The sequence below is a fragment of the Hyperolius riggenbachi genome, chromosome 2 (genome assembly GCF_040937935.1).
Source record: "Hyperolius riggenbachi isolate aHypRig1 chromosome 2, aHypRig1.pri, whole genome shotgun sequence".
Classification (NCBI taxonomy): Eukaryota; Metazoa; Chordata; class Amphibia; order Anura; family Hyperoliidae; genus Hyperolius; species Hyperolius riggenbachi.
Genome location: NC_090647.1, coordinates 33,102,030 through 33,113,274, shown reverse-complemented (window position 1 = coordinate 33,113,274; position 11,245 = coordinate 33,102,030). Strand labels below are relative to the sequence as shown.

The window sequence follows — 11,245 nt, the reverse complement described above, 5'->3', positions numbered from 1 at the left end:
TCCGAGTAATGAATGATCTACTTACTGCAAGGGCTCAATTCTGATTCTTCTTGACTTGTCAGCAGCATTTGATACTGTGGACCATGAAATACTAATCCAGCGACTGAAGAATTACTGTGGCCTAAGGGGTACTGTTCTTAGCTGGTTTCAGACCTTCCTATCTGGCAGGACACAGCAAGTATGTCTGGGCACACACTACTCTAATCCAGTGCCACTTGCCTATGGAGTTCCACAGGGTTCTGTACTATCACCATTACTCTTTGCAGTCTACATGCTCCCACTGGGCAAAATAATCCAGAACTATGGTTTAGGATACCATTGTTATGCAGATGACACACAACTGTATCTGTCCTTCAAGCTTGGCACCCAAGACCCATCAGCAGGGCCGAGCCGAGGCAGAGGCTGGAGAGGCTCCAGCCTCAGGGTGCAGTGTAGGAGGGGGCGCACAACTCATTCAGCTGTCATTCACAATTGTGTTTGAAGCAGAAAGAAATAAGAAAAGGGGATACATGACAGTGACTGCAAGCCAGATAACTAGAGATTAAGGTGTTGGAGAGGTTGGGGGCCCTGTGGCGCCTCTTAGTCTAATAGCAATCAGTGTGTGAAGGCTGGGATGGGAGGGATGGAGGGGCGCACTTTACTGTCTCAGCCTTGGGTGCTGGAGGACCTTGTCCCGTCTCTGCCCATCAGCATCCATAAATGCGTGTCTAGTGGATTTACAAAATTGGATGAACACCAGCTGGCTGAGGCTGAACTCTGACAAAACAGAGGTGTTGGTGGTAGGTGGTCCACACATGATGGATAAAGTTCAAAACGCTCACCACCTCAAACTAGCAATTGGGGGAGATACTGTACAGTATAAAGACTCTGTGCGAAACCTTGGGGTGATCCTGGATGGAAATCTAAAACTCAGACAGCAGGTATCAGCTGTCGTCAAGTCTTCCTTCTTCCATCTAAGAAATATAGCGAAAATAAAACACCTTATCCCAGCTGAAGACCTACCCGCCCTGGTTCACGCATTTGTATCCTCCCGCCTAGACTACTGCAACGCCCTGTTAATCGGATCTACAGATAAGGTTCTGCGCCCCTTACAGCTAGTACAGAATGCTGCAGCCAGACTCCTAGCCAATGCCCCCCGCAGCTCACACATCACCCCAGTACTGCAAACTCTTCACTGGTTGCCAGTAAAATGAAGAATCAATTTTAAGATCTGCCTGCTGACATTCAAGGCTCTACACCACATGGGACCCAAATACATAGCGGATCTATTGGAACTTTATGCCCCTCCACGCACCCTCCGCTCTGCCAACAAGATGAAGCTGGTTATTCCCAGGATACACTTAACATTTGGTGCTCGGGCCTTTTCCTATGCAGCCCCTACTCTATGGAACTCACTTCCACAATCAGTACGAGAGGCTCCTTCTCTGGACAGCTTTAAAAAAAGGCTAAAAACTCACCTCTTTTCCCTAGCCTTTGAGACTGCATAATACAGGGTCACAGCGCTTTGAGTCCCCAGGGAGAAAAGCGCTATATAAATATTATTGTTATTGTTAAGTGACCAAGTGTGCCATCTGGTTGGCTGTTTGTGGTTCTGCCCAGGTGTGTAGGGGGTACGCGAGACCCCCAGAGCATATCCTCCCAGGCAGCAAGAAATCTGCATACAAAGTCTTGTTGAAAGCAGAAAACATACGTGCACGCATGCACTCTATTATATATATAGATATTTATATTTATATACTGTAGTATATAAATTAACATCTCACTTTTCAACGTATTGATGTTTTTTCCCCTACTAGTATCTTTTGGCAAACTTCCTAGCCTGCCTAGCAATTGCAATTTTTTTGGCAATTGCGTTTTTGCACTTCTCATTCTAGTGAATGAGAATCACAAGACAATCGCCGGGGAAAATGCTACATTCAGCAGGTTTGGGATCGTCAGAAATTGCAAACGTGCCGTAATCAGAGCAATGTGAGTAATCCCATAGGATTATTCCTGCTAGTCACCAACAAATCACCAAAGCGCAAATCGCAGGCAAAAAGTGCCCGAGGGTGGCCTCAGCCTTCAGCCTTTTTGTCTGTCTACAACTATACATATTCATGGTTTGCGCTCTCGGACTCTTCAATCTGTCTATGCACAACACAATGCAGACCCCCCTTCAGGGTATAACTCACCAGATCCTCTGGTCTGACCGACCACATCACGCCCCCGGGGTTTATGCCCCCCCCAGTCGCCTCTCTGGCAAGCTGCTTTCTTTCTCCATATATCCTCGTTTTCCCAGTTCAGAATTCAGATCACCACCATGTACATCCACATGTGAATTAAAAAGAAGGAAGGGAAAAGGGGGAAACCGATTCCAATTGTGCAGATCGTTTATTATAAAAGTCTTCAATAAAAACTTTCCAGCAAGTTTGGCAAGCGTCTCATAGGCTTACAAAAAAGGTACAGGTAGGCCCAGTTCCCGAGTGGCCGCTCTATAACCATCTGCTGCCTTAATCCCTGCTGTCAGTCAAAACGTTAAACCAGCAAGGTATGCTAGCACGCTGACATGTTGGACGCAGCTCATTCGCTCCTACACTTCTCCACCAGTGACGTCACTCTGCTGGCTCTGCCCTATGCATTTCATTGCATAGCATATCATCAGGGGCTATGTCTACAACTATACACTTTCCAAATAAAAGTTGGTTCTTAATTTTCAGAAAGTGCTGGATCCCTTCTATAACATTAGTACTCCATTCCTCTTTGGATAAAGAGATGAAGGACCACAAGCGTGTCTGCTACTTCTTGTTGGTGGGGGCTGCCCTTCCGTTTGTTGTTGCTAAATTTTACCTTATGTACGTTAATTTACAATCTCAGAACATTAATACATACAGACAAACTGACATTTTTTTTTTTATTATAAATATGATGTATGATGATGCTGATGTTGTTGTCCAAGTGAGTAGACGGCTGATGTTGTTGGAAGGTGGCAGGTCTTCCACACAACTCACCACCCCTCACTGGCAAACGAGAACGACTTAAAGAGCTGTTGCTGCTCAGCTCGCAATCTGGGCTTCCTCTTTGCCTCAGAATAGGTGATCTCAAACACAGTCAGTGTGTCTCTCGGTTTTTCCTGTGGTGGTTCCACATGGAATGGGGGCCGTGCCTCTCCGGACTCCACGTCCTTCCAGTCTATCTGGATGAAGAGCGGCTCTTCCCTCAGGTTTTTCACCAGTTTTTCACGCCTTATCTGGCTCTTGCACAGTAGCTTCTTCAAGAAGTCTTTCAGCATGATGTCCATCTCCGCTGGGTAGTCTGGAGATGTGCAGCAAATGGAGGATCTGAGGTCAAAATCAAACCTATCCTCCTCATCCTTCAGGAATGGGTACCTGAAGGACGCCATGATAAAGAGCACGATTCCCATAGAGAAGTAATCTACTGTGTGGTTGTAGTCCATCTCTAGGAACACCTCCGGGGCCATATAGAACAAGGTCCCCTTACATCCTTTAGTCATGGCATTTCCAAAGACATTTTGTGCTGCCAGACCGAAGTCAGCGATCTTTATATTCCCGACTCCGTCCAGAAGGATGTTTTCCGGCTTGATGTCTCGGTGGATTATACCCTTGGAGTGGATGTACTCCAGGCCGATGACCATCTGTGCAGCAAATAGTCTGATGGAAGAGAAATAAAATCATTATTAGCATCACATGTTCAATACACAAATAAAGCAGAAAGATGTATCCATGGGGCCAGGTGCACACATAGCAGAAACGCTACCATTGCAAACCGCTGCGTTTTATGCACCAATGTTACTCCATGGGCAGCATAAAAAAGGCATGGGTGTGTGTTTGTACTTTAGCGTTTTTATAATCGCTAGTTTTGTTGCATATAATGCATGAACGCATCAAAAAAGCACATAATGAAAGTCAATGGAAACGCAATATATTAAAGGACAACTGAACTGAGAGGGATATGGAGGCTGCCATATTTATTTCCATCTAAGCAATGCCAGTTGCCACGCCCTCCTGCTGATCCTCTGCCTCTAATACTATTAGCCATAGCCCCTGAACAAGCATGCAGCAGATCAGGTGTTTCTGACATTAATGTCAGATCTGACAAGACTAGCTGCATGCTTGTTTCTGGTGTTATTCAGATACTACTGCAGAGAAATAGACCAGCAGGGCTGCCAGGCAACTGGTATTGATTAAAAGGAAATAAATATGGCAGCCTCTGTATACCTCTTACTTCAGTTCCCCTTTAAGTTTTGTATGCGTTTTTGATGCGTTTTTTAAAAAAAATAAAGATATCTGATTATTTCCGCTTCCTGTTGTCTTCCTAGTGATTTGCATAAATGTAAATATTAAAACCCATAAAAAACGCATACAAATCTCACATGCGTTTTGTATATGCAAACTGCAAACGCATTAAAACCGCACACAAAACGGTTAAAAAACGCAAACGCAGCAAAAACACACAAAAAATGCACACAACTTAAAATGAAAACATGGCATAAAATGCAGCCTTTTCACGTTATGTTATGTGTGCACCCAGCCTGACTCATTCTAAAGATCTAATACAAATTTCAGTGTGTAAAATGACTTCCTCACATTGATGTGATGTAAATAAAGCATTTTACCAGAACCTTTTCTAATAAGGGTAATTTACAAGATGGAATAGTTGTAACAGGGAGACTAGCAGATAACCCCCCTCCCCCACACACACACACTAGTATGCAGAGCAGTGCAGGAAGAAGTGTATGCTCCCTGCTTGCAGCACCATGTTGCTCTGATATCCTCCCCACAGTGGGTGGGCTCTGTGTGCTGCACACCTCCACATGGCTACTGGCTCCTCTTACATGTCATGTGACAGGTATGCAGCATCATGCACAGCTGATGTGAGGAGGGCAGCTGAGTGGCACAAGAACAGGTAACATACTCTGCTCCCTGCGCTGCTCTGCATATTGGGGATGGGGAGGTGGCACCCTCAGGTCACAGGGGTTACAGGCAGGGCTGTATTTACCATAAAGCACTGTAGGCACATGCCTACAGGCGCCTGATGATAGAAAGGCTGCTCTAGCTGCCCCCCTCTCTCCTTCCCTATGCAACTTAATATTGAGGGTACTTCTGGCTACCTAATACTAAGGGGCACCTGTAGCTACCCATGGCGGGCAAGGGAAGTAAGGGAGAAGTGACAGCTGGGACAGCCAGCACACTTGTGGTGTGGTTCGGCAGTGATTTGTAGGCTCAAGGAGGGCGGAGTCTAGGATGCCAAGACATTTGTGACTATAAGCTCCTGTGACACAAATCCGGGCCTGGTTACAGGGGCTTGAGGGGCAGTTGTTAGCTTTATAAAACAGCAGAGTCATCTCATGGCTCCCAACTGTCCCTCTTTGGGAGCCCTGCCCTTCTGTCTCTCTTTCCTCCTCACGTGTCCCTCTTTCAGGACTTTGTCCCTCTTTCTATATAAATATGGGTATTTCTCTACTGAAAAAAAATGTGTGTTTGATTGACTCTAAACTGTATTCTCATCCTTTAAATTGATGTATTTCTAGTTTTCAAGTGTTAATATGAAGAAAAATTAACCAGGATTGAAAGGACCAGTGTCGTTTGAGTTATAAAACATATTTGTTTTATAAAATCTTTATGGTATGTGTGGCTAGGGGTGTGCCGGGGTGTGATCAGGGGTGTGGCAGGGGCGTGGCTTAAGTGTCCCTCTTTCTCATCTCAAAAAGTTCGGAGGTATGTAATCTTACCTTAGGGTTGTAATGTCAAAGGGAACATCAGCATCATCTATAAGTTTACACAGGTCTCCCCCGCTCAGGTACTCCATGGCAAAGTAGAGGTAATCCTCCGACTGGAATGTACCATAGAGCTGGGTGATGAAGGGACCCTTCTTAAGGGTCTTCAAGGCCTGACTCTCCCTAAAGATGACCTCGGGGTCTTTCTTCAGGAATGCTCTTTTCCTGACCATCTTGATGGCCAGCTGTTGGTCACTGGCTCGATGGGAAGCAAGGTAAACCTGGAAGAGACAGAGGAGAATATTTAGTATTCGATAGTTAAGATGGACCAATAACAAACACAGAACATTTATATCGTGCTTTTCTCCTGGCGGACTCAAAGCGGCAGAGCTGCAGCCACTAGGACGCGCTCTATAGGCAGTAGCAATGTTAGGGAGACTTGACTAAGGTCTCCTACTGAATATGTGCAGCTTACTGAACAGGCAGCGCTGAGATTCGAACCCTGGTCTCCTGTGTCAGAGGCAGAGCCCTTAAAGAGAATCTGTACTTTAAAATTCTTACAATAAAAAGCATACTATTCTATTCATTATGTTCTCCTGGGCCCCTCTGTGCTGTTTCTGCCACTCCCTGCAATCCTGGCTTGTAATTGTCAGTTTTAGGCAGTGTTTACAAACAAAAGACATGGCTGCTAACAGCATGTTATAGGCTCAGAGGAGCTCAGTCTGTGACTCACACGGAGCCTGCAGGGGGTGTGTAGAGGGTGTGTATAGCTTCTGCCTATAACAGCAGAGCAGCACATTCCTGCCTGAGCCCGGCAAAGCCGTCAAAGGAAAGAAGATTAGATTATATAACAGAGATAATACAGCCACTGTGCAACTAGGAAAGGCTGCAGTAAGACAAACCACATTAGAACAGGTATAGGAACTTATAGGATAGAAGAAATAAGGCTGAACATTTTGTTACAGAGTCTCTTTAACCATTACCAAAGATACTCAAATTCGAATTTGGGTGAAACCCGGATAGTTACTATTCGGATTTCATCATGTGACCTGTGTGGGCTGGGCAGGGGGGTCAAGCTTACCTATCTGACGTCTTCTTAGGTCTGTTCCTCGGCGCCTCACACGATGCGTTCCACGCGGCGGTCATGTGATTACAAACACTTCCTCCTTCGGGTTGAAGGAGGAAGTGTTTATACTCACGTGACGAGTGTGGAACGCATCGTGGGAGGCGCCGAGGGATGGACCGAAGAGGATAGGTAAGCTTGACCCCCCCCCCCCCCCCCCGTTCAGCCTGCACAGGTAACTGGGTGAAATCCGCATAGCAACTATCCGGGTCTCACCCGAATTCGGATTTGAGCATCTCTGACCATTACACTATCCAGCCACTACAATGCAAAAATGCTGCAGGCCAGAGTTGCTACCTGTCTATATCTAGTTCCACTGAGACCAATAAAGATGGCTATCTAAAGCCATATCTGGTCTGACCCCGCCCCTAGGGAAATCTATCTAATTACTTACCTTGCCAAATGCCCCATGTCCGAGAAATTGATGGAACTTGAAGCTGTCCACAGTCAGTGGCGTCCTGATGGTCTGGATTCCACTCGGGCCTTGGAAGAGAAAGAAAAATCACATTAATATCATCATCTACTGAGATTTCCTATAAACCAAAGCGTATACATAATCAAAGCCTATACATGGTTGTAAAGGTAGCCCTACACTGGCAGATGTCTCGCTGAGATTAATAGGTAGTGAGAGATCTGCTTGTGCTCATCCACATCTTTCCTGCCGGGACCTTCTCACACTTATCTCTACTCCTCTATATGTCAGCCAGCATTCTCCCGCATGTGGACTCTGTGAAATAGTGATGAACCTTCTACCCTAGAATTTCCCCCAAAGGAGAGATCATGGAGAAATGTGATGGGCTGGTCATGTGATCACAGTGCAGGAACCTTTTGATTAGCTGGTCAGGATCCTTTTGATCCTGTATCACTTTTTATTATGCAAAAGAAACAGAAGTGAGATGTGATCAATGTGGCTGTGACTTGCCAATCAAAAGTCCTACAAATCTATCATATCATCAGAGCATCCACATATTGTCTATGATCTTTCCTGTAGGAAAAAGAAAGACATAGGTAAATTTGACCAATCAAATTGCATGATTGAGCAAATCAGATTGGACCAATCAAATTGCTGTTGTCTCAAGGAAATAACACTCTTTACTGGGCACAGGGGCGGTGCTTCTAGAGTGGCGAACTAGGCAATTGCTCATGCTCAGGGCCGTAGAGCAGGCTGATGTCCCCTACCAGGTCTATCCCCAAGATAATAGTGCCCGCTCCTTCGGGGTCCTGTATTGATGCAGTACTTACAGCGGAGCACACTCACCTTTCCAGCCAATACGCCCCCTTCCTATGTTCTGCCATCTCCATCCCCGAACACTGGCGCCTGTCCTATGTGACCCGCAGGGCCAGCCTTTGGCCTGTGCGACCGGAGCGACCGCTCAGGGCTCCGGCCGCCGGCTTCCACGGGGTGGCGCCATGCCGCTCTCCTGTCGCTCGGCCGCATATTGTTAATTTATGCTCACTGGCAGCTGCTGCGGGCTCCAGCTTGGCTGCGCAGCGGAGCGCAACTGTCTTCCTCTCTGGCTCCGCCCTCTGGTGCCGCTGGGGGAGAAGACCAGCAACAACTGCTGCAGCCTCTTGGAGGCAGTATGAGAGGCTCCGCCCTGTGCTGCTGGCCCCGTGACAGGAGGAGGTTGGAAGCGTGCGGTGTGCCAGCCAGTGGCACAGTGTCAGCCACCCTGCCCTGACCTGGCTGTGTGACAGTGGGTGACTGGGTGTGACTGTCCCTTGAGATTCGGGCTGGCCATCTCCCCAAATGACTGGACAGACCCCACACCACCAGTAAAAGTAATATACATACATAGTGTATGTATATATGTATGTATAAATATATATATATATATATATATATATATATGCACACACACTAAGTGGGGGTCTGCCTATATACATACACACTAAAGGGGGGATCTGCCTACACTAGTAGCCTATATACACTAAGGGGGGAATCTGCCTGTAATAGGCAGATCCCCCTCCCCCCCCTTAGTGTATATAGGCTACTAGTCTTGTATATGTAGGCAGATCCCCCCTTTAGTGTATATATATCTTAGGCAGAACCCCCTTAGTGTATGTATTATATATACACTAATTAAGTATTTATATAGCACCGACATAGTACACAGCGCTGTACAGAGTATATATTGTCTTGTCACTAACTGTCCCTCAGAGGGGCTCACAATCTAGTCCCTAGCATAGTCATATGTGTATGTATGTAATGTGTAGTGCATGTATCATAGTCTAGGGACAATTTTTTAGGGGGAAGCCAATTAACTTATCTGTATGTTTTTGGGATGTGGGAGGAAACCGGAGTGCCCAGAGGAAACCTACGCAGACACGGGGAGAATATACAAACGCCTTGCAGATAGTGCCCTGGCCAGGATTCGAACCAGAGACCCAGTGCTGCAAGGCGAGAGAGCTAACCACTACGCCACCGTGCTACCCGTACACTAAGGGGGGATCTGCCTAATATATATATACACTAAAGGTGGGATCTGCCTACAAGACTAGTAGCCTATATACACTAAGGGGGGGATCTGCCTATAATAGATCCCCCCTTAGTGTATATAGGCTACTAGTCTTGTATATGTAGGCAGATCCCCCATTTAGTGTATATATAGGCAGATCCCCCCTTAGGACCCTTTTACACTTAATCAGTTGCTCTCAGTTAAAACTGAAAGAAAACTGATTTTCAAAGTAAGTCCCATGTTTTCCTATGGCTCCTTTCACACTTAGCGCGTTTTAACTGAAATCTTAAAAAGTTATTTTAAAGTGAAAATGAAAATTATCTCATAGAAGATAACTCAGGATAAAAGTGTGTGTGTGTGTGTGTGTGTGCGTGCGTGTGTGTAGGATGAATGGGGGCACCAAAATCTGGTTACGCTCAGGGCGCTGTCAAACCTAAGGCCGGCCCTGGTGACCCGGCAGCATGTACATACTCACATAGCATGCTGCCGGCTCAGAGAGAACAGCCTCCAGTGTTAGGGGATGGTGACAAAAGGACACAGGAGGGTGCCTGGCTACTGGAAAGGTGAGTGCACTGCTGCCATTCTGCATCAATGCAGGGCACTGGATAACCACTATTAGCTTGGAGGGGATACCTTGGGAGGGGCAATCAGCTGGCTCAGGGCCCTGGGGGACAACACTATCTAGGATGTGGGGAGCAAAGGGAACAACTATAGCTGCATTGGAAAGTGTAGAAATATAATGTAATGCGCCTTGATAATAGCAACGACTCAGCACTCATTAATGGTGTGCCTGCTGTACACTCATTGCTATAGATTCCTCAGTATTAACCTCCCTGGGGATAAGCCCGACACAGTGTCAGGCTCGCCACCGCAGGGATCGCATGGCCCCGGGAGAATTTTTTTAAATGAAATTTGTTACATAGTCTTCAGCTAGCACTTGGCTAGCTACCTGTGCCCCCCAAGTGCCTCCGCTCTCCCCCCCGATCCCCGCCGCAATACATACCCCACAGGGATCCCGCGATGGCGCAGTCTCCCGATCAGCTCCAGGCTTTGCTATGGGGAGGATCGGGACAGCGCATGAAGTCATGACGTCATGTCCGTTCGTTGCCATAGCGACGACTGAAGCTAATTGGGAATCTGCGGCTCTCACGGGATCGCAGACGGGTGAGTGTTGCCCGCGGCGGTCAGGGGGAGCAGATAGGTGCCGGGAGACTTGGGGGACACAGGTAGCTAGCCTAGTGCTAGCTACGAAGTTTAAAACAAGATTTTTTTCTAAAAATCCCTCCCGCGGACGCAGCCTCATAAACTGCGTTCCGCTAGGAAAGTTAACCTATATATTTGAGATGCATAATAACCAATAATGATGTAGTACTTACCAGCTTCTTCCTCCTCCACATCCACATGAGGTGAAGCATCAGACAGCTGATTTCCTGGCGCTGGAGTCCCAGCTACTTCCTCCACCACATAACCAGAAACATCAGCTTCTTCATTCTCCTCCACCAGATGCACACGAGGTGAAGCATCCGACAACTGGTATCCTGGCGCTGGATCCCCAGCTACTACCTCCACCACATGACCAGAATCACCTGTGAACACAAAGATAAAAAAAAATGATTAGCCTAACATTCAGCAAAATGCAACTTTTATTATTATGTTTTGATTTTTTAAAGCGCCAATATATTACGCCGCACTGGACAATAAGTATATATAATGATACAAGAATGACAGATGTAACAAGGTTATACAACATACAACAAAGTTATTCAAACAAACACTGCAAGATACATGATCATGCGATTATGGGCTATAGTTAGGTATGCTCAGTAATACAGGTACAAGCTTTCACACACCGCCTAGTGTGAACCCAGCCTGCATCCTCTGACACTTCCGCCTTTACAGCAGCAGTGTGCCCCTGCACACTCCGGGAAAATGTATTTTTTTGTGAAATTG

The 11,245-nt window shown here is 46.5% G+C and overlaps 1 protein-coding gene across 1 annotated transcript; it reads right to left on the bottom strand.

The window, feature by feature from the left end:
• Nucleotides 1–2,982: 2,982 nt before the first annotated feature.
• On the bottom strand, nucleotides 2,983–10,877 carry LOC137543275 (protein kinase C theta type-like). The gene is made up of 4 exons (XM_068264671.1): nucleotides 10,672–10,877; nucleotides 7,231–7,319; nucleotides 5,729–5,994; nucleotides 2,983–3,647 (listed from the first exon to the last, which is right to left on the bottom strand). The coding sequence occupies exons 3-4, from the start codon at nucleotides 5,944–5,946 to the stop codon at nucleotides 2,984–2,986; spliced, it is 882 nt and encodes a 293-aa protein (XP_068120772.1). The 5' UTR covers nucleotides 5,947–5,994; nucleotides 7,231–7,319; nucleotides 10,672–10,877; the 3' UTR covers nucleotide 2,983.
• Between the last annotated feature and the right edge of the window lie 368 nt (nucleotides 10,878–11,245).

Bases quoted from the DNA above. Each gene is read 5' to 3' on its own strand.
- LOC137543275 (XM_068264671.1), bottom strand. From the start codon at position 5,946: ATGGTCAGGAAAAGAGCATTCCTGAAGAAAGACCCCGAGGTCATCTTT. The intron at 3,648-5,728 runs GTAAGATTACAT...CTCTTCCATCAG, and splicing joins TTTGACATTACAACCCTAAG to ACTATTTGCTGCACAGATGG.